The sequence below is a fragment of the Mustela erminea genome, chromosome 3, assembly GCF_009829155.1.
Source record: "Mustela erminea isolate mMusErm1 chromosome 3, mMusErm1.Pri, whole genome shotgun sequence".
Classification (NCBI taxonomy): domain Eukaryota; kingdom Metazoa; phylum Chordata; class Mammalia; order Carnivora; family Mustelidae; genus Mustela; species Mustela erminea.
This window is the reverse complement of record NC_045616.1, coordinates 136,043,562-136,067,417: the sequence shown is the minus strand read 5'-3', so window position 1 is coordinate 136,067,417 and position 23,856 is coordinate 136,043,562. Positions and strand designations below refer to the sequence as shown.

Sequence of the window (23,856 nt, the reverse complement as noted above, 5' to 3'; positions counted from 1 at the left end):
CAGAGGCTGCTTCAGCCACCCAGGCGCCCCTGAGCATCTCTTTAGTGAGTTTGTGGGTAGTAGGGTAAATGACTTGGATAAGCAGGAAGGAATAACAGGAAAATATTAATAGAACTAAAGTGGGAAAGCTACTAATCTTATCATTGGTCTTTCAAAGCAGGTGGTTTCAGTACGATACAGATCTTAAGGGACCTTACGATCCCTTTAAAATCAACCATCACAGTTTAGAACTTATTTTGTACCCAGTTTTAGGCGAGGTCAGTGGAGACCCATGAGGAATTTCGACCCTGCTAACCTCTCTCAGTCCCGCCCCTTTCCAAGTCACTCCAAAAAACCCTATAATTTGGTAAAGATGGTATGTTATTCATAGCTTCAAGACAAGGCAGGCCTCTGGCCTCCCATTTAGGCCAAATTGCTGCCAGTAAAAACTTACTGTATAAATATTCTAGAGGCTCGGCTCTGCTAAGTGAGGAGCAAAAGGATAAACTAAGGCAACCATGATACCATTCAGTGTCACTGGCTTCTTGAAACATCATTTTGTCAAAGTCAAAGTCAAACAAAGAAAATTAGCTTGATCTTACCTTAAAACTGTGTTCTCTCTTTGCAAAAACGAATACTGGTTGAGCAATGACAGATTTTTCTGTAAAAGAAAAAGAACAGACAAAAAGTCAAATTATATTTGGACAAATTTAACACTGCCTAAGGATGTTTGAAGATTTTTGTTGTTTCATTTTGTATTTTTCCTGCCTTTGGGTAGAATCCAAACTGTTTTTACATGGACACTATAACTTGCATATTTACAAATGATTTTAACAGATAATTACAGAAATAAATACTTGGGGAAAGCGATAATAATGTGTTTCCATAAAAAGTGAGATCATCCCATTAAAAGAACACACTTTAAGTGTTTAAAGAAAACAAAGTATAATTACCTACATTCAGAATATCATTAGGACATCGTGATTAACATCTTTGCTTTTAGAATGAAAAAATGCAAGGAGTGAAAAATCTCATCTAAAAATAGTTCTTCTAGGGCCACCTGGGTGGCTCAGTGGGCTAAAGCCTCTGCCTTCAGCTCAGGTCAGGATCTCAGGGTTCTGGGATGGAGCCCCACATCGGGCTCTCTGCTCAGCGGGGAGCCTGCTTCCCCGCCTCTCTCTGCCTGCCTCTCTGCCTACTTGTGATCTCTCTGTCAAATAAATAAGTGAAATCTTAAAAAAATAGTTCTTCTACTTGGGTTGGATCTCAAGGTAAAAATGGTATAGATATATTGCATTCCATCCTTAGAATGATCCAGAAATAACCTATACTTCCTTGATTGGAGCAGTCATATACTAAGCCGTGTTTTCAATATTTAGACTAAGAATCAGTCTTAGTCTTTTGTCCTCAGCCCAGCTGACCTTATTAATCTTTTATGTTTTCTTACCTTAGGTAAGACAACAGAGAGAAACTCATTTACTATAGGGTGTAAATGAGTGATAACAACTTTAAATATCAGGAGTCCAGAATTCTAAGGGAAAATGACGTGCTTGTTAAAAGCCTAGGCCCTGAAGTTAGGCACATGTAGCACTAATACTTGGGGAAATAATATGTTTGTACCTTTGGTTTCTTCATCTGAAAACAAAATGAAGATTATAACAATAGTTACCTCACAGAGTTTATGGGACAATTAAATGGATTTTTGGATGTAAGTACTCAGATTTTTACAAAACAAAAATAAAAAAGAAAATATCTTTAAAGAAAGGATATGAAATATGTGGCATGCCACCAATCCCCATTCCAAAACTCTTAGCTGACATTGCTAGCTTATGACAACTCTCTTCCTTCCTTTCCATTTTGCCTCCTTTCCCTCTTTCTTTCTCTTTCTTTCTTCCTCTTTCCATCTTTCTTAAGTTGAAGTATAAGTGACAACACTTTCTTAATGAGCCCAAATATGATCTTAGAATTTTCTCATTACAGGTTTCCAGCAGCCATTACCAATCTATTGTCCTGGAATACAAGCCAAGGTAAGTTGCCCTCCCTGGGCTGAATAAATAAAACTCTCACTGAAGAGTTTCAAGGAACTATCAGACAACTACTTGTTTTCTTTATATGCTAGGAAGGGGTCTTCCAGTTCCCCATAATCCAATCCCATAAGAGTGTCAAAACTCTGCCAGAGCACCCTTGCCAAGCTCTTGGGCCCTGGGATTTTGGGTACCTTCTTTCAGTCCAGTAAACCGTTCACTTTTTCATGCAAGCGTTTACTACACTGGCTGCCCTTGGAGCCAAGCAAGCTCTAGCAGAAAGCGCACAAGAATGTACTATCATTCCCATCCATATTAAACTATACTCAGTGCCCTGTTCCTTCTTGAACAGTCTCCTCTCCCAGCAATTACATTATATTTAAGAAATGAGAACTCCAGTGACTTTGAAAGAAAATAGTCTTTGTGAATGTTCCGGGGAATACTTATGAATTAGAATTATAAATTAGCCTCTTCTAAACTGGCCTTAGGATAGTTCTGCCTAAAATAGCATGAGGAGCCCTAACCCTAGACAATGGACATGCGACTTTCCCTTGATCAAAACATGCAGCTAAACACAGGCAAAAGCAATCTTCTGGGCAGCATTAAGTGTTCCTTGCAGCTTGGAGGACCTATGATAGAGTAAGTACATCACTGTTGTTCATTAATTCAATAAATATTTATTTATAATATTTTGTGCCAGCCATCTTTTTTGAGCATCTTTTTTGTGAATACCCCTGTGCTGGGACAGGGGTATACACCGTCTGATTGAAGGTACAGTAGTCTCAGACTAACCACCTTCTCCCCCTGACACTGCACGGCACGTGGTTGGAAAGCAGAGACTCTCCACATCTCTTCCTTCATCTGGATTCTCCCAAACAACTCTTTTGGCTTCAAAGACGATGCCAAAATTAAGCATTTATCAAGGCATCAAATCCATAATGGGTTTCTTACTTGACCCAGTAGGAAAATTTCAAAACATAAGCAAGGTTCTTATGATTCTATCTATCTATCTATCTAATAAATAATAATATATAATAAATAAATATATTACATATAAATATATATTTATATGTATATTTTATATATATATATATATATATATATATATATATATATATATATTTGACAGATAGAGATCACAAGTAGGCAGAGAGGCAGGCAGAGAGAGAGAGGAGGAGGAGGCAGGCTCCACACCGAGCAGAGAGCAGAGATGGGCTCGATCCCAGGATCCCGAGATCATGACCTGAGCTGAAGGCAGAGGCTTTAACCCACTGAGCCACCCAGGTGCCCCTGATTTTATATTTTTAAATTTATCCTCTTTTCTTTCTGATGTAGTCATTGATCAACCCATTTATTCAAAAAATGTGTTTTGAGGGTTGACTATGTACAAGACACCTTGCAAGGCAAGAGAGAGAGGACAAGTGGTACAAGATGAGGTTGAAAGCGAGTGAACATAAACTTCTTTTTCTCCTCTTCTAATAAGTATCACAGTTTCCCCCTCCCCCAATTTTAGGTGGGTTGCAAGGCCTTGTCCCTGCTTTTACTTCTGTATGTCTAACCAATGGTCTCTGACAAACCTGCTTCATCTAGGAAAGCAACTGGAGGATTTTCTCAATGAATCATCCCAGAGAAGGAGGTTCCAAAGGATCTGTGCAGCCAAAAGCAGATGCAGAAGAGGAGGAAGACCCTGAACAGGGAGTACCATTGACTCAGAGCAGCGGGAATGGGGTGGACTCTGCTAAGGGCCCCAAGTTTCTGCTACACAGTTTCTCCCATGTAGAGTCCTGCAGCCGGCCTCTCTGCTGTGTTGGTAGTTCAGGAAAAGTGAAAACTGAGTCGTCCACACTGGATAGAACCAGGCTACTCTAGCTGGGGCCAGAAGGGTTATGGAAACAGCGTTGGCAGGAAAGAAAGTGGCAACAGCCCCCCTGCAGAGGGGTTGGCTCTGCCAAATGGGTCACTTCTTAATTGCTACCAGGACTGGAATTATCCACTTGGACCAAGGCCCTGGCAAGCTGCATTTTCTTCTCCCCTTCTTGCTGGACCTATCTACATGTCTGCCACATCCTCTTCTCTAATTTCTTCTTGTGCACTCTTATCCTAGGCTCCAATACTGTTCTTTATGCCCCTGCCTCTTTTACTTATGTCCAGTTCTGGGACTGGTCAAAGCATGGATTTTGGAGCTGTGAAGTATAACGGTCCTAGAGCTGTTCTGTTCTGTTTTGTTTTTGTTTTAATTACTCTAAGCCTCAGCTTTATCACCTCTCTCTATATGTATTTTGAAAAGGTTATCATGAGGACTGAAGCAATGCATGCATATGGAGGACCTGGTACAGCTTCCTCTTCAAACCTGTTTGGAACAAAGCAGAACCTCATCTGTCACCCATCCATCTATCTGTCTGTCCATCTATTCTCCATATACGCACACCTCTCTCCACATATCCAGATATTTGCAGTATCTTCCATATCTACCAGTCGATTTATCCACCCATCCATAAACATTTAGCAATATATCAGACTACAGTTTGCACAGAAGACATTCACTAAAAGTCAGATTCCCTGCCCTCCTCCTCCTCTGCCATCCAATGTTACATGCAAGAACCCTATGACTCTTGTTAGTCTCGGGGAAACATCTCATTGTTCCTCAAGGGTCTTTCTCTTTCCTTTCACTCATTACCTTATCCTTACCTTATTTCCTTACCTTATATTGTTATCCTTATCCTTACCTTACCTTATTTCTTGTCCCTTCTCCTCATTGAGCTCCTATATTTCTTCTTTCACTCTCAGGAAGTTCCTGAATTCAGGCTGTGGCCCATACATAGTTTTAGAGATTGTTGGTCCTCGATGAGTGGCCCAGATTGACCAATAGCATTACAGGGTGCTTATTAGAAATGCAGACTCTCAGGCCCCACCCAAGACCTACAGAATGAGCATTTGGATTTGACACTATCCCCAGGTGAGAGATATATATGTATATATATATATATTTAAGAAGCAGTCCTCTAGACTATTCCCGGTTTCTTTCATCTGAGACCAAATTTAGGAAGATGGCAGTAGAGACTTGTGGAGTCAATGATTAAACCTCCAGATGTTCTGAGTAACCTGACAATTAATGAGAAAATGATTATTACTCAAACCACGTACTACGATTGTTATGACTCAATGTCAGGTGAAGTCAAGGGCTACTCTGAAGACTTAACTAGAAATCCCTGTAGTAAGGATATTAAAATATTGACATTGATATTGAAATCAGTCATGCAGCTATTTTGCTTAAAGCAATTAATGATTTCCTCTCTGATGCAAAAGTTGGTTTGCTGCTTTGATGTGCCTAAAATCTGATTTTTTTTTCTTGAAAACTGTTTTCAGAAAATGTCTCTGCTTGAGATTATTTATTATTGTTTTAAAGATTTTATTTGACAGAGAGAGACAGCAAGAGACGGAATGCAAGCAGGGGGAGTGGGAGAGGGAGAAGCAGGCTTCCTGCCAAGCAGGGAGCCCAGTGTAGGTCTCAATCCCAGGACTCCGAGATCATGACCTGAGCCAAGGGCAGATGCTTAATGACTGTGCCACCCAGGCACCACTCTGCTTGAGATTATTAAATGTTGATTAAAATATTCATTTCTGCAAGGCAATAAATCAGGCGAAAAGCATAAACTACATAAAAAACCTTGCCATGGTACTGAGATTCTTTGACAAAAATCGGAAACGCCTAAAGTTTCAACTCTAAAAATGATCTCTTTTGTAGAAAAAATAGACACATCGTAGCAAGTGAACTTTAGATGGGAAGCACAAGCATGAGACATTCTGTAATTCTCTCCAGCCATACCTGGAGGAGTTCTATAAAAATGGAAAAGGAATGAAATAAACAACAAATCACCCACCCACCGACATATAAAAAGTTAAGTCTTCGCAGAGCAGGTAGCAGGGTCACAGACTGACATTATGAACTGTGATGGAACACTCTTGGTACTATGTTATGAGATGCTTTGTACTGCCTTGAAGATAAAATAACCAGGACCCTGGAGGAAAACAGAGGCAGTTTACACAGGAAGTTTCCAGGCTGATTACAAAACACTAACTCAACTTGAGACACAGGATGAATGGACCCTGCTGGACTGTTTCCAATCCTGGTCATTGCGGCTGAAGTCATACCCAATTCTGTGTACCAAAAAATACAAAACTGCCGTAATAAATACAGTGTATGAAGTAGAAGGGAAAAACACTCACCCTGTCAATCAACTTCTACATTTTTCTGAGCTGCTTTAAGTTCTTGTCGAAAACGAAGTTATTAACTGCTCATTCTAAGAAATCTAGCATTTCTAGTTTTGATTCATTACGAGAAGCGCACGCTGGAGACAAAAAGAACCAGCACGAGAATTGCACAGGAAAGCTATTCCTCTTCTTGTCAATATCATGTTGATAAAGAAATCACTCATTTTCAAAATGGGAATCATATCAGATTAAGAAATTAGAGAAGATGAGACAAGTCTATCTCAATTTACTGAACACAGCCATCATCACCCAGAGTTTATGTAATCCATCCGATTTTCTGAACTCATCTGCTTCTCATGGTGATAATCTTCAAGGAATCTGTTCATTGCAAATTCTAAAGAGTCTAGAGTTTTTCCTGCATTGGTGTGTACCTTGGTCTAGAACTTGATACACACAGGCCAATTTTGCAAAACCAAGGAATAGAGATGATGAATGTCTCCAGTGTGAGCAAGAAGCAAGAAGACTTAGAGGTTGTGTCAAATATAGACCTTGCTACCCTTCTGGTGGTAGGACCAAGCCCTGAGAATTCTGCGCTGAATACACCCGTCCAACCTCACCTCCAAACTGTGCTGCTTAATTTATTATCCAGTTTTACGTGATAGTGGGAGATAGCCAGTGAAATAATTTCATTTGCATTTTAGAATCCAGAGATTTATAGTAGCAGTAATTCAGCTGAAGAAAAATTCTTGTTTTTTAAAGTCACTGAGTTCACAATGTCTGTATAAGTGGAAAAGTGCACCTATTAAAAAAACAGGTAATTTTAATTAAACCATTTGGTATAGAAGATCTGGCAAAATCATTCTGTCGATCAAAACACAAGGGTGAAGGGAAAAAACCAGGCTTTATATTTCAAAGTGTGTTCTGCAATTACCCCCCAAAATATATGGTCATCATGTGCACTGTGCTTTATATTTGGGGGTGATCAGTAACTTAAAATAGATATCATAGCACACTCCTTTAAATTTTACTATTATTCCAGGATCACAACATAATTCTTTGAATTATTTCTTTTTTCATTCTTAAAGACAGTAGCTCCCATGTGATATGCTTGTGCATGTCCTGATTAGTCTTTATCCTTTTGCCTTTTGAAGTGTTTAACTCAATATGACTTTTGAGAAGTAACATAAAGGGGCACCTGGGTGGCTCAGTCATTAAGTACCTGCCTTTGGCTCAGGTCATGATCCCAGGGTCCTGGGATAGAGGTCCCACATCAAGCCCCACAAGGCCCCCATTGGGCTCCCTGCTCAGTGGGAAGCCTGCTTCTCCATCTACCACTCCCCCTGCTTGTGTTCCCTCTGGCTTTCTCTTTCTCTGTCGAAAGAAAGAAAGAAAGAAAGAAAGAAAGAAAGAAAGGAAGAAAGAAAGAAAGTGGCATGAAAAATTAGACCTTAGTATTCTCCCAAGATGCTTCTTTGATGGACTGGTGTACTAGAAAACCTTACATTTGCATCATACTTCACCTATTATAAAGCAGGTTTAAAAACATCAGATTTTGGTGGCTACTTGGGGCCAAAATGCCTAGTTTTAAACATCTACTCTTTGGCAGAAAACAGACCTGGACTCAAATTCCATCTCCGGAATATACTAACTATGAACTAGGGCAGGTTTCCTCATCTGTAAGATGGAGAGCATAAAGCATTCTTCACAGAGTTGTAAGGACTAAGCGAATTGATGTGGGCAAAAGGCTGAGCGTGGGTGGCAGACACAAAATGCTCAGTAAGCTCTGCTCTTCCAGGATTCTCAGAAGAAACATCATGAAACCGTGTGTTCATCATGAGAAAAGAAGGGCTCTAAAACTAGCAGAGGTGCCCAAGATCATACAGCTCAAACTTATGGGTAAAGCACGTGAGAGCAGATTCCAAATCTGGAGCTTTGTCCTGTAAGCAAGACTCCCCCGACCCCCTGCCCCAGCTTCCACTGTGAGCGAAATGACTACTGGCCAGCTTCCTGACACTGTGAGATGCCTGCGCTGTCACAGCTCCGCTCCCTCCGTGCTCTGTACAAGCCTCACCGAGAGACCGTCTCGGACTGTGTCAGTCCCCCCGCACTTCTGTTTCACCCTCTGTAAACACTGTAAGAGGTTTCACATAATCTCACCATTTCTGTTCCCATTCTGACGAAAAAAGGTATTCGAGAATGTTGGCAGACCTGTGGCCTGGTGAGCCTTGCCATCCAAAATCTCCATGTCAATCACTGACCAAAATAACAGACCACTGTATTACTTTCAACAGAGCATACCTACTTCTCCATAATTTGAAGGAGCTATTTTATTGATAAATGAAACAATTTTATGATAAGGTTACTTGCGATCTTTGATGACTTGAATATGTTTACCAGCAACAAACGTGGGACTTCTGGATTGAGAATGCCAAAAGGGGCTGTTTGTTTCTCTCGACACTGTTCCTTTATGCCCACGGGGTAATAAAGATGGGGAACGTGTCCTGGGATGTGCTTGGTCAACTTGGTACCATTTGGAAATACATATTTCATTTGACAGCGTTTATAAATCACATATTTTCCCCTCAGAATAACTTGCAGTGTGAAACTGCTTCCATATGTTAGGAACGGGTCTCTCCGTTTTGCTGAGAGAGGGGAAAGAGAAATATCATCTAAGTTTTATGACATGTTGAAGATTAATATTGAACAGGCACATGCACAGGTTTAAAATGATATCTTTTTATTTTAAGTAATTCTCTAGTGTTTCTGGGCTGCTAAAATTAAAGAGGTGATTTTGACACGAAGTGTCATATTAGTAAGAATTAAGTCACTCGTCACATAGACTATTAATAAGTCAATATGGCTGAAGCATAGCTTCATACGTCGAATTCAGATAAATTTAAGCTCTTCCTCTTTAGTAAAGAAGCACACTATTTTTAAATTCCTCCATGATTCCAAGGACACAGGCCGGATGGAGAAGTTTGACTGCAACCTCTCCTAATTCCAAATCTCTTTTCCTTAAACTTATTCCTCTTTGAGCCTTTGAGCAAGCAGGAGAAAAGGCTCCTTGTTTTCTTGTTTCCACAGGAATAAATGGATGTTATTCCCCTGAGAACAAGACCTTGGAGGCCTAGGCCAGAAGAAAGGAGCAGAGCTGCCCACCCAAGGCGCTCATAAGCCCAGAAGCCCTGGACCTCATTCTCTTCTTGGGAACTCACAGAAGCCGGCAGGCGGGCATTCATCGTCACTGAAATGCCCTGCGGGCCCTCCTCGGGCACAGAACTGGACAGGAATAGAGTGATGCCTGCTGCAGATACCTTACTGCACTGATGTTAGAACTAATCTGGCAGAAGTAAAGGCCAGGTAGCAATTTGCAAACAGAAATATTTTGCTTACCATGCTACAAGAGAAAAACACTTTTCAAATTTATATGACTTGAAAAATTCTCAAGAAAACAGAGAACGATCCTTTAAATTCATCCATTTTTTACGTGCAATTTTTTTTAAAACTGTGGGAAAAGATACATAACCTAAAATTTACCATTTTAAGCATTTAAAATGTACAGTTCAGCGACATTAGGTATATCCACATCGAGGTGTAACTATCACCACCGTCCATCTCGAGAACTTTTGCGTAATCCCAAACTGAAACTCTGTGCACACAGCACTAACCCCTCTTTCCACTCCCCCTGCCCGCACCCTGCAACCACACTCAGCTCTGTCACTCTGTGAATCCAACCGCTCTAGGACACTTCGTGTAAGTGGAATCATACACCATTTGTCGTTTTGTATCTAACTTATTCCACTGAGCATAGGGTCTTCAAGGTTCATCTATGCTGGAACATGTATGAAGAATTTCATTCCTTTATAAGGCTGGTTAATATCTCAGCATATGTATGTAGCACATTTGGGGACTTTTTAAAAAAATCAGCTTTTCTTCATTTGCCTTCCCCTTTCCTTGTTCTCATTTGGCTGCATGTTTCTCTCCAGCACCTCCCCACGTGTTTCCCTCCCATTTCCCTCCACATCTCCTGTTCTCCCCCTGCCCCTACATATTCATCATTTTCTCAACATGCTTAATATTAGGATTATTACACAAGTAAATACTCTTTTCTATGGTATTTTCAAAGGAGATAAAATGCAAGTTTATCTCCTCTTGATTTTTTAACCTTTTTAGATACTTTTCTTATGTGGCCCTTTGATCATAAAATTCTCCGATAGATGTAGAAGGAACACAGTAGGAGTTCTTTGCCTTATTAACTTTGAGGCACTTCTTGGCTCTGGTTTCAGTTTTTCTAGTGAGGATCGGTTGGACAAAGTGGAGTTTGAAGCTCTCACATTCAGTGATTGAGGAATATTAATCCCTTGGATGAAGTTTTGGGAGGAAAATGAATTGATTCCTTTAATGAACATTAATTGCCTGCTATGATCAAGGAAATAGGCAATAACAATATTTTGAATTTAAATTAAATTTAAATCAATAAATGTGAGAAATGTCTACAAAGAATTAAAATGTGAGAAATGTCTACAAAGATAGAAAGACATTTGATACCTCTATTACAGTAGTTTTTGAAGATTTGTTTTCTAAATCTTTATTTTTTTTTCCTCTGTATATTTGTAGCTGGAGTTCTTTTCTAGAAGTCCCTTGAAATCTACTTTGCTTTGTCCTACTATCAAAATAATCCCATCTACCAATTCACTTTAGCTTTTTTGATTTTCAGAAAGAAAAATGGCAAATAATACCAAAACATTAATCCATACTTGAGAATGAAGTTCCTTGTGACAAAGTTGGTCTTACTGGTAAAACGGATTCTCCTATTCAGTAGCGCTGGCCTAAGTCTTACCCACGCTCAGTTTATAAAAACACACATGCACACGAGTCTTTATCTGTGACTCCATTTCTCTGCAAGACAACTAAAGTGTAACACTCACAGCCCTAGCCCCCAAATGTCCATTTCCAGAAAGACGGTGTTCTCCCTCCTCAACTCCTTCCTCTCTAGATGGTCACACACTTCATTCATGAATTACCTCCTCTCATCAGAACAAGAAAGGTTGGTGCTCATTATTTAAACCAGTCATTACAGATGCCTACCCGAGAGGGACAGTCAAGTTACCAAGCTATAGTGTCTGGAAGTCTGGTCGTTTCTCTGCATGCGCCGAGGGAAAGGAATTTGTGTCCTGTTAGCCTTGGGTTCTTTTTGGACCTGAAGCCCATCCTGCACTGATACAGACCACTTACAAAAAATCCCTTTCCTCTCTCTCTGGTTGAATCTGTAGGTCCATTTTCATTTCCTCAGTTAGAGTTTAACCCCTGTCTCCTGGCTCAGCACACAGCCGCAGGTTTCATGCTCTTTTGCTGTGGCTTTAGTTAACCCTGAAAGCCACTTCAGACTATAATCTCTCGCTGGTAGTCTAGATCTTTCTCCTATGACCTCATGCTTACTTATTGGCCATCCACGCAGGGTGAGTCTTCTGATCACTGGGTAGAAAGAATGCACCTTTTAACTGAATACAGGTATTCGCTGCATCTTGAATCCTGACTTTTGGATATTATGCTGGTTTTCCCAACAGGTTTCATTAAAAAGCAACTCAGGTGTGAAACTTACCTCACCTGAATGTTAAGACGTCAAGTCAAGTTAATGATTTAAGGTAGAAGTTGAGCCAGTTCTTTGAACGGAGCCCTCAGTTTAAATAAAAGAGCGAATGATAATAATGACAATTATTTTTTAAAAATTTTATTTATCTGTCAGAGAGAGTGAGCACAGGCAGAGGCAGAGGGAGAAGCAGGCTCCCCACTGAACAAGAAGCCCGATGTGGGACTCGATCCCAGGACACTGGGATCATGACCTGAGCCGAAGGCAGCCGCTTAACCAACTGAGCCACCCAGGCATCCCAATAATGACAATTATTTAACCTCCTTTTCATTTGCAGTTTTGGATACTTCTTGCGTATTTAGTTAAAATCCAAATCATCTCTCCAAGGCCATATCAGCCCAGTTCCAAAAGTGGTACAAAGCAACCTTTCACGCTTCATGTGGGGAGAGATGGAGACCATGCAGTCACTGAGATTTAAGGGACAATTGCTCGCCCAGGAAGCAGACCACCTGCCCTGGGCTGGTAGGTCTGCACTGACACTGCTGCATTTTCTTACCTGTTTGTTTCAGGGTCAGATACACCCTTTTGGGAGACAGCTGTATGCGGTGAGCAGTCATATAGGAATTAATTGGTGGCTTCAATGACAACACATTTTAAACTGAACCACAAACGGAGTTCATGGGCCAGCCATCACTCAGGTAGTCTGCATGTATTTCGCTAAGCATCTATCTTGTGCCCCCCAAAGAGGACAGAAACATGGGTTAAACAGGCTCTGGAGTTTCTTGGATTAGGATCTTGGCTCAAGACCCCAGCTGTGAGGTCTTGATGTTACCTACCTCACGGGACTTTAATAAAGAAATGAGCTAACACACGCAAAGTGCTTCAAACGGGGCCTGTCACGTGACAAAATGTGATTTGTTTATAGGTGACATGGTAGCACTGTGCTTGGTCCCCGGTATAAACCCAGGTAACTGGTCCCAAAGAACTTGTACAACACAGTTGAGGAGGCAACATCCAAATGAATGAAAGAATGAGGGCCAAATCACAGAATCTTAGTTTTGAAAGAGATCTGATTGTTCTCCTAGGAGAATTTACCATCTGAGGTGTCTGCAGCATCCTTAACAGATAGCCTTCCAACACAGCCTTAGGGTTAGAATGTGTGCTGTGGGCAGAGCTTACCAGCCCGTGGGTATACAGCACCCCGCTGTATGAGCTACCTGGCTGCCAATCTCAGAGTCCTTCATTCCATAGGCTCAGCCTCCTGTCTTCATCGCCAAAATGTCGTGCAGTTTCAGATTCATCTGTGTGGTTCCATGGATCAGTAATTCAATCCTTTCTACTCCTGGCAGTATGCCAGTCTATGGACATACTAGTTTGTTTATCCATTTACCTGCTTAGGTACATTCAGGTTGTTCAAATGTCGGAGCGCATAGGTATAACATCCGCTATCAACATTCCTCTGCAAGCTTTTTGTGGACATATCATGTTCATTTCTCTTGGGAAAATACTTAAGAATGGAATTGAGTACCACAGGGTAGGCATAGATTTAACTCTAAAAGAAACTGCCAGACTGTTTTCCAAACTGGTCACACCACTTCATAACAGTGAAGGGGAGTTCTGGTTGCTCCACATTCTCTGAAACACAGTAGCATGGTGTATTTATTTATTTATTTATTATTTGTTTATTTATTTATTTTTCTGCACTGCTGTATTCAATTTTAGCCATTCTGGTGGATGTAAAGTGGTATCTCACAGTGTTTTTAATTTGCATTTCCCTGATGACTAATTATGTTGAGCATTTTTTGAGGTGGTTATTGGACATTTGTATATCCTTTTTCTAAAGTGTCTGCCAGGTCATTTGCCTATTTTTAAATCAAATTTTTGATATTGAGCTCTTTACATGTTCTGATTATAAGCTTTTTTTCAGATCTATATATCACAAGTGTTTTCTCCTAGTCTTTTTTCCTTTTTTAAAAAAAATTATTTTATTCATTTATTTATTTGAGAGAGAGAGACAGAGAAAGCAAGAGAGAGCATGAGTGAGGAGGAGAGGGAGAAGCAGGCTCCCCAGTATCGGGGAGCCCGACGGGGGTCTCCATCCCAGGATCCTGGGATCATGAGCCAAGCCAAAGGCAGATGCTTAATAGACTGAGTCACCCCCAGTCTTCTCTTTTTTTGTATCAATGCTATCTTTTAAACAACAAATATATTTTTTTCTTTTTTAAAATTTTTTATAGCCATATAATATATTTTTATCCCTAGGGGTACAGGTCTGTGAATCGCCAGGTTTACACACTTCACAGCAGTCACCATAGCACATATCCTCCCCAACAACAAATGTTTTTTAATGTTCATAGTCTAGTTTATCTATTTTTTTGCATGTCTAAAAATTGCCTATGCCAATTTTGTGAAAATATTTTCCTGTGTTTCCCTTTAGATGCTTTAGGGACTAAGCTTTTGTATTTTCATATTTCATCCCAAATTAATTTTTGTGTGAGGAAGGTAATGAGGTCCATTTTTAGTAACATGTTAGCCATTTGTTCCAGAGCTATTACAAAAAATATTACCTTTCCTTCTTTGAGTTATCTTGGTGTCTTTGTCAAATATCAATTGGCCAGGGACGCCTGGGTGGCTCAGTGGGTTAAAGCCTCTGCCTTCGGCTGAGGTCATGGTCTCAGGGTCCTGGGATCGAGCCCCGCATCAAGCCCTGCATCGGGCTCTCTGCTCAGCGGGGAGCCTGCTTCCTCCTCTCTCCCTGCCTGCCTCTCTGACTACTTGTACTCTCTATCAAATAAATAAATAAAATCTTTTAAAAAAATATCAATTGGCCAAAAATGAGTGAATCAATTTCTGGGCTTCTTCTTCTATTTTAATAATCAACTTTCTATCTTTATACCAATATTACATCATCTCGATTATTGTATCTTGAAATCCAAAGTACAAATTGTCAACTTTGTTCTTCAAGATTCATTTAGCTCTTTTAGGTTCTTTGCATTTCCTTATAAATTTTAAATTAGCTTGCCAATGAAAAAGAAGTCTACTGGAATTTTGATTGAGATGGCCTTCACTCTTTAGATCAGTTTGAGGAGGATTGATATCTTAATAATATTGAACCTTCCAATTTGTGTATTTAGTTCAATATTCTTTCACTTTTCTCTGCATTTATTTAAGTGCACATACAGGTCTTGCACATATTTTGTTAAATTAATCTTTAAGGTTTTTTTTTTTTTTTTTAGATTTTATTTACTTATTTGACAGGCAGAGAGAGCCAGCAAGAGAGGGAACCAAGCAGGGAGAGTTGGAGAGGGAGAAGTAGGCTTCCTGCTGAGCCCCCGCTTATGCAGGGCTTGATCCCAGGACCCTAGGATCATGACCTGAGCCAAAAACAGATGATTAATGACTGAGACATCCAGGTGTCCCAATCCTTAAATATATATATCAATATCTATCTATCTATCTATCTATCTATCTATCTATCTATAGATATTTATAAAAACTTACTACTAAAAGGATACTTAAAAATTTTCAATTTCCAATTATTCTTTGCTAATATATAGAAATACAATGTTTTTTGGTATATTGACTTTATATGCTGTTATCCTGTGACCTTGGTAAACTCATTTATTCTAGTATTTTTTCTTTTAATGGATTCCTAGATGTTTTTCTATACCAACTATCATCCATCTGTGAATATAGTTTTACCTCTTTTTTTCTGATATGTAAGACTTTTATTTTTTTTTTCTTAACCTAGTACACTGGCTAGGACCTTTAGTCCTATTCCATAATGTTGAATATAAGTGATTATAATGGACAACCTTGTTTTCTTCCCAATCTTAGTAGGAAAGTGTTAAGTCTTTCATTGATAGTGAAAGTACTACATTAGCTGTCAGTTTTTTGAAAACGTACTTTATCAGGTTGAGGAAGTTCCCTTCTTTTCTAAATCCTTTTAGAGTTTTTACATGAGTGGCTGCTGAACTTTTTTTTTTTTTTATCTTTTTGGCACAGTGGTAATCATAATATTCCTTTATTATCCTTCTAATAGCTAGCTATAGGATCTGTAATAACACCCTCTATCATTTCTAATATTTGGTAATATTTTATTTCTTTTTAATGGAAATTAAGAGTTTATTAATTTTATTAATGATTTAAAAAAATAACTTTTGAGAATTGAAGATGAGCACAATATTTCTTTCTAGTTTTTGTTTTGGGAATAGGAAAAATGAAGGTTTATTTTGTTTTTGTTTTGTTTTTTTTTTTTAAGCCCCAATTCAGAAATGTAATTAGGGATGGCTCTGGGCAGCCATGGCTTTAAAATATTTTTGGTAAAATACACATACCATAAAATTTAGCATCTTAATCATTTTTGAGTGTACCGTCCAATAGTGCTAACTGCATTCACATGTTTGTGCAATCCATCTCTAGAACCTATTCCTCTTGAATACTGAAAGTCTGCACCATTAAATAATAACTTCCTAGTCCCCCTTCCAGACCCTGGCAACTGCCATTCTGCATTCTGTATCTGTGAATGACTACTCTAGCCATCTCCTATTAGTGGAATCATATACTATTTATCTTTTTGTGACTTGCTTGTTTTATTTGGCATGATGTCCTCAAGATTTATCCATGCTGTATTTATCCATGTGTCAGAATTTCCTTTCTTTTTCAGGCTGAATAATATTTTATTGTATGTGTATTGTATTTTATTGTATTTTGTTTGTGTATTGTATTTTATTGTATTGTGTATTGTATTTTATTGTATTTTGTTTGTCTACTCTTTTGTCAATGGACAGATGGGTTTGCTTCCACCTTTTGGCTTTTGTGAATAATGCCGCCGTGCGCATATGTGCAAATATCTGTTTGAGTCCCTACTGTCTCCTTTTGGGGAGATACCCAGAAGTAGAATGGCTGGATCACATGATAATTCTATTTTTAGTTTTCCAGGAACCACCATACTGTTTGCCACAGCAGATGCACCATTTTGCCTTCCCACCAACAGTGCCTACAGGTTCTAATTTCTTCACATTCTTGCCAACACTTGTTATTTTCTGTTGTTGTTGTTGTTTTTTCTTTTGATGGTAGCCATCCTAATGAGTGTGAGGTAGGAAGATGAAATTTAAGCCATTACATATATTTTACAAATCCTTATATATGAGCCACCTATTAAGGACGTTTTAATGGAAAGGATTCCTGTCCTAGGCGAGAGCTTGAACATGATCAAATCTAACAGATTATGAACACTCTCCTTTCTAATTATTTTAAAGTGATCTATATTTGTTTCCACCAATCTGTGCCTTTAAAAGAGAGTAAAATGGTTTTGCAGATAGGACAAAACTCATTCTAGCCTCCGTGAGGCTCCCTTTGGTGAAAGAAAAACAGAAATATGTGTACGCCTTCTTCTTTGACCCTTGTTTATATAGGCATGCGTCATCCAAAAGACGTCTCGCTGTCTAGGCCGTATCATAGTTTTAGAATCACAAAAAAGGAAAGTTAATATAAATCTATTTTGAGAAGCATAATATATATATTTCACCTAATGTTTTCATATAAAAGGCATTATTTCATTGTTTGCCACTACTGGGCTCCCTTTCTCATGGTTGTGTCTTCAGTTCTAAGCATTTAAATTTTTTAGGTGTTCTAAGTTAAGTACGTTCATAAATGCTCACAGAATATATTGAGGGGAGAGAGTGCGTTTGCAGCACTCAATAGTTCAGACTTCGGAACAAATTTGATTGCACAGTAAATAGGCCCCCTTAGCCTTTATATTTGTATTTACTAAGTTCAAAGCTAAATTAAGTGCCTTCTGAAACCCTCAAGAGGAGTGTGGCTCAGATACAAAGAATGAGGGTGCGTACAGCAAAGTCAGAACATTATGGAATCAAACCACTTTTTCTTTCACCCAAAAAGTTGAATAGGTATCATTAGCTGAGTTCTCATTACAGAATTCCTCTAAAAAAACACATGATAAAAAACAAACCTGGGAGATAAAAATCTTTGCATTTCTGGTGTCTAACACAGAATCCAGCAGTTGACAAAAACTGTACTGAATAAGTATGCGACTGAAGGCATTTTTCTTGACTTGCAGGAAACTGACCTGACACTAAGAACAGAATTCATCCAGAAATCACAGCCAAAGTATGATGTAATAAAGAATAGATCTGGTTTTTGTTCTCTATTCCTTGCACAGAGCTTCAAAGCACTTAGAATTTCCCAACTAAGTGTCAGGTGTCTGTTTTGCTAATGAGGTGTCTCCAGGGAGGGGTTAGCCACACCAAAAAGACCAAGCAACTATACAGTTGGAACTTCTAGCCCTACGTCCTACCCCCAACCTGAAGAGAGGGAAGAGAGACTGGAAATTGAGTTCAATCATATGAAAACTCTGGACACCCAGGCTCACTGGAGCTTCCTCGTTGGTGATCTCACTGATGTTCTGGGAGAGCAGAAGACCCAGACTCCATGGTGACAGAACTCCTGAGCTCAGAACCCTCCCAAACCTTGCCTTATGTATCTCTTCAGTTGGCTGTTCATGGGCATTCTTTGTAATAAAATGGTACAAGGCTTACTTGGATTCTATGAGTCATTTTACCAAAGTTTTAAACCTGGGAGAGTTGTGGAAAGCCTTGCATTTGCAATCACTCAGGCAGAAATGGAGGTGCCTGAAATTTTGTAGCTGGTGTTTGAAATGGTCCGTCCCATGAGACTGAGCCCTTCACTTTGGGAGTCTTCACTAAGTTTGGATAAAACCAGAATTGAGTTAAATTGTAGCACACTCAGGTGGTGTCAGAATGAACAAAAGCAGAAGGAATCCTAATGCAGCTTGAGGGTTTGCAGAGAACGTCCTTTGATATGGAGCAATGAAAAAAAATTAAACATTGTAATGTTAGGAATCATGGGTTCTATGATTCAGATCTATAGCGCAGAAAGTGCACTGAAAGTAGGCCTTAATAACTACATAACCTTAGAAAAATCACTTGACTTTAAGGATTCCCAGTTTCCACATCTTTGAAATTGAGATAATGATGCCCACTTAAAATCGTTAATTTTATGTATCAATTTGGCTGCACCACAGTACCAGATATTTGGTCAAACATTATTCTGGATGATTTGGTGAGGGTGATTTGGGGTAAGATTTACATTTAAACTGGTGGACTGTGAGTAAAGCAAATTACCCTCTAGAATGTTGTGGGCCTCAACCAATCAGCCGAAGGTTTGATATAACAAAAGACTAACCTGCCCTGAGCAAGAGGAAATTTCAGATTTCAGCAGCAACATTGGTCAGCTCTTTGCCTGGGACTCCAGCCTGATGGCCAACACAGAGGATTTTGGACTTGCCAGCTTCCCTGATTGTGTGAGGCAATATCTTAAAATAAATTTTTTTAAATTTCTAAAAAATTAAAAATTTTAAATTTTTAATCTAAAATTTTAAAGACTATTTTTAATTTTTAAAGGCTATTTATTTGAAAGAGAGAGAGATCAAGCATGCAAGTTGGGGTAGGGGCAGGGGAGAGGGAGGGACTCTCAAGCAAACTCCACACCAAGCACAGAGCCCCACACGGGGCTTGATCCCAGGACCTTGAGGCAATGACCTGAACTGAAATCAAGAGTTAGATGCTCAACCAACTGAGCGACCCAGGTTTTGTTTATTTAAAATAATTTTTTTTAAGATTTTATTTATTTGACAGAGAGAGAGAAATCACAAGTAGGCAGAGAGGAAGGCAGAGAGAGAGAGAGAGGGGAGGAAGCAGGCTCCCTGCAGAGCAGAGAGCCCGACATGGGGCTCGATCCCAGGACCCTGGGATCAGGACCTGAGCCAAAGGCAGAGGCTTTAACCCACTGAGTCACCCAGGCGCCCCTAAAATAAATTTCTATCTTTATCTCTATCTCTTTCTTTATCTCTATCTACACACACACACACACACACACACACACACACACACACACACATATTGTATAGATTCTGTTTCTTTGGAGAATCTTAACTAATACATGACCTTGTGTGACTATTGTGAGAATTAAATAAAGGTAACGTATTGAAAATTTTATAATTTTTAAAGGCTTTTAGAAATTTACTTTGTAAATTTTAAAGTATACAGCATTATAAAACATATGTTGAATTTTGCCTAGTACCTACATGTATCGCGTACTGAACAGTGTAGAGGTTTTGCATACACAGGTTAATGTTGACAAATGTGGTCTCAGATTAGAGTTAGATATCAGTGGATTTGAACTCTCCCAGAAGAAGCTATCAGACAGCAACAAGTAGAGAGAGGACCTTCCTGGACTTCTGTTCCGGACTCTGTACCAGCTGTTGCTGTAGCAGGTAAATACTGGCTGGACTGGACACCACGGCTTAGTCGGCTTGATTCAACTCATGTACTCAGTGACCAGCCCAGTGCTTTGCATAGTCATTGTTCAGAGAGTTGCTAAAAAACAAGTGACTTTTATCTCAGTGATCACCCAAAAAGCACAGCTTTATGACATCAAGCACCTCAACACAGAGCATGGAAGTCTAGAAAGTATGTATGTGTTGAATCCAGTTGTGCCCTTGGAAGAGTTAAATGCCAGCTAGTCATGGCCCGTACATTAAGTTTAAAAAGTTGGAATTTTGGTGTGGTAGGCCAAAGCCACAAACTCAGAATACCTCAGTGAATAAATCCGCAGCAGACCTCACTCTCTGAAACTAATGGCTTTTGCTTTCTTGGACCTTTGCTGAACTTTGCATAATAGCAAGGTGCAAATAGAGCATGGAGGAAAAATCAAGGCCGCTACACTCAAAGAACACTTTTCAACTACAGCACAGTAACTAGAACACTATTTAGCAGCACAGCAAACACTGCCCAATGTCACTTGTCAGTTCAGACCTCTAGATGACAGTTTTTGTAGCTGTCAATGGCCTGTGTGAATTGCATTAGCATGCTTTATAGCTTTATGGATTGTGGCTTATGTGGGCTGATATTTTGTGACTCGGTTGTGGAAGAATATGGTTGCTTTCAAAACATTCTAGGCAAAAACTTCAGTCTGAGAAAAGAGACCAGACTTCTCGTCTTGTTGGTATTTTGGGAAGTATGTCATCATAATGATATTTCCAGTGTCCTCTGAATATGGCCAGTATGAGGAGAGAATATTAAGACAGACTGCCTTCAGTGAAGAAAACAGCAGGATAGTATTTCCACTTATAAAATTGGGAAAAACTTTTAAAAATATTACACCAGTATTACTGAAAATGTAAACTTCTGGTTGGAGGACCAATTGGCAAAACAAACAAACAAAAACAAACACCAAAAAAGCCCACAAAATATTAAAAACATACATATTCTTTGACTTCACAGTTTCACCACTAAGGATATATCCCAAGAAAGTAATCTTTCTCTGCAATGATTTATCCATTAGCTTATATGAAACACAGTGTTGTTTGTAATAGTGGAAAAAAATAGAAATAAAATGTCCCATCGAGAGCTGCCTAAGGAATTTTGTTACATCTATTTAAAGGAATAGTATACAACTATTAAAAATAAGGTTGTAGGGGTGCCTGGGTGGTGGGTTAAGCCTCTGCCTTCGACTCAGGTCATGATCTGAGGGTCCTGGGATTGAGTCCCACATCGGGCTCTCTGCTCAGCGGGGAGCCTACTCCCCCCCTCTTTCTGCTTGCTGCTCTGCCTACTTGTGATCTCTGTCTGTCAAATAAATAAATGAAATCTTTAAAAAAGATAAGGTTGTAGAAGAATATATGACATGGAGATCTGTTTGTCATCGATTATTAAATTAAAAAGCAGTTTACAAGACAACTATATGTGAAATAACTCTATTTAAAAGACAAGCCAAGGAATAAGCTGTACATGTGCACAGAAGAAAAGGCTAGAAGAATATACATTAAAAAGTTAATAGCAACTATCTTTGGGTGATGATTTTTACCATCTCCTTAATGCTCTCCCTGGCAAATTTTATAGAATAAATATTATATTAGCAACGGAGTGGGGAGGTTACTTTAAGCATTTAAAACAAAATGAAAAGCCAACAAAAACCTATGATGATTTAGAGTTTACTAACAAAAGGGTAAGAATTTTACAATGTTATGATTAAACCCTGGCACATTCCGGGACTTGACATGCTAAGGCAATTAGTTTAAAATAGCTTACAGGAGCCCTGATGATACAGAATGATTTTAAAATTTTCTGCTATTTCCATTTCTTGTAAAGTATTTTCTACCCGCACTATGCCAAGCCTTGTACAGCCTAAGTCCAGGAACGAAGGCAGGGAGGTGGCCTAACACTGTCTTGCAAATGTCAGCACATAGATGCCACCTTGGAAATGGGAGTTTTCAGTGCATGAGCCAACACTTTCCATGCCACTAAAATCTAAAACTGTCTGTGGAAAAGTAAATCAAGTTCTGGTAGCCTAGATCCATACACAGAGACATCCACTAGCCGTTAGAGGGCAAGTTAGAAACGCCTGGGGCCAATACTCAGCCTCTGGGGAGTGATGATGTCATCTATGACAGCACCCTGCCTTTCCCCCAAGTGTCCTTTGCTGTCCGTGACAGAATGGATTGGAAGGATCCTCTTGGCTATTCGTGTCCACCATCTGCCACTAATCGATGCAGCTGGGTAGTAGATGTAAAAATTTTAAAAGACTGATGGTGAAACTGGCTGCCAGGTAGATAGTTTAGTCTGAATGAGAACCCATCACGTGAAATGTGACACTTCTCCCTGTCTGTCTCCAGCTGTTCCTACATCATAACAGGAAGAGAGTTAAGAATATATTTATTTTTCCCACAGATGAATGCGTCAGAGACCCAGGCAAAAATTAGGTTTAAACTCTAAATCCAAAAATGTGCCATTAGTGGCAGGGCAGGGAAGATAGTTCCAGGCTATCTTAAAGCTACTCTCAGCAAGTTCCCCTTGTAGCTGATTCTGCTTTGCCTGGATGGGCGTTTTGAATTACACAAGTCTATCACACTCTAGAAAAATGACAGTGGCCAGAAGTTTAAGCATATAAGCCTCCGAGTTGCAAGTCCAAGGAATATTCTTTCTTGATCGTCTCCCACGGTCCTTTCAAAACCAATATTAGATCCACGTTAACTCACCCTGATGCATCACGAGTATGTCTGGTCTCAGAGTTAAAAAAAAAAAAAAAGATGGTAAAGAATTTTACAACCAGAGATTCCCCAGGTACTTCCCCAGCCTACCATTCTTCCTGAAATGCAAATGGCCCAGAGATCACTGAACACATAGCCCTTTAGCCTGGCTGACTCACCTTGAGGTCGCTGGTCTTCTGGAAGCTTCAGTTTACAGGTGTACGGACTGTTAAACAGGTGGCTGCTGCCTTTTCTTTGTACGGTAGACATGGTGCTGGCGATAGGGCTGTGGATGCAGTCTCACTAGGGCATTTCCTTCTCTTGGTCAGTAACCTAAAATGGTCTTCATCAGACACCCAGAGCCACAGAGAAGCATGCAGTTCCTGTCCTTGAGTGTAAAACATTTACTTCTCTAATAAACTTCCAAGTGCTTCCGAGTCATGATTCTTGAAATAAATGTTTACCAGTTTAATTTCCCTTACATATAAAGATGACAATTCGTTTGGATAAAAACACAACTTAATTCTTCTTTCATCTCAAAGCGCTTTGAAGCTTTCCCCCTTTCTGGTGCAAAATCCTACAAAATAACTATTTCTAACCAATGACAGTTTTGGCAATTCTTGCCTCATCTGCTCACATGAAATCGAATGCCTCTGGCATTTAGAGAGGACTGCTGGAGTAATAGACGCAAAATTTAAAAAGTCCTGCTGAGTTAAATCAGATGATTTCAAAGCCTGGTCTGAGTTACCCTTCGTGACAGCTGAAAGTGAACAGTTCTTAAGGGAAGCTGAGGGAGGAGGAGCCAAGGGAGCGAGGCTGATTAGCATAAAGAGGCAGGCAAGAAATGGTATTGGAGTTGCTTTGAATGATAGTGACCAAAGCAGGGATTCTAAAAAGATGCCCTGATGTTACAGTAATCATATACCCGACTTCTGCTACTTGGTAATTTAAGCAAAAGCTCAGAGCAGAGGTTTATTCTG

At 39.5% G+C, this 23,856-nt stretch overlaps 1 protein-coding gene across 5 annotated transcripts in view; it reads right to left on the bottom strand.

The window, feature by feature from the left end:
* The window catches only part of RANBP3L (RAN binding protein 3 like), a 46,152-nt gene extending 22,499 nt beyond the window's left edge, over positions 1-23,653 (bottom strand). For 3 of the 5 annotated variants that reach the window (XM_032337589.1, XM_032337590.1, XM_032337591.1), the window contains exons 1-2: positions 23,056-23,651; positions 582-640 (exon numbers count right to left, since the gene is read on the bottom strand). In XM_032337589.1, coding sequence (XP_032193480.1) covers positions 582-640; positions 23,056-23,146 — 150 coding nt within the window. In that variant the 5' untranslated portion in view covers positions 23,147-23,651. Of the gene's footprint in view, positions 1-581; positions 641-23,055 lie in introns of those variants that run through there. The other 2 variants (XM_032337593.1, XM_032337592.1) reach the window with 2 other exon arrangements.
* Between the last annotated feature and the right edge of the window lie 203 nt (positions 23,654-23,856).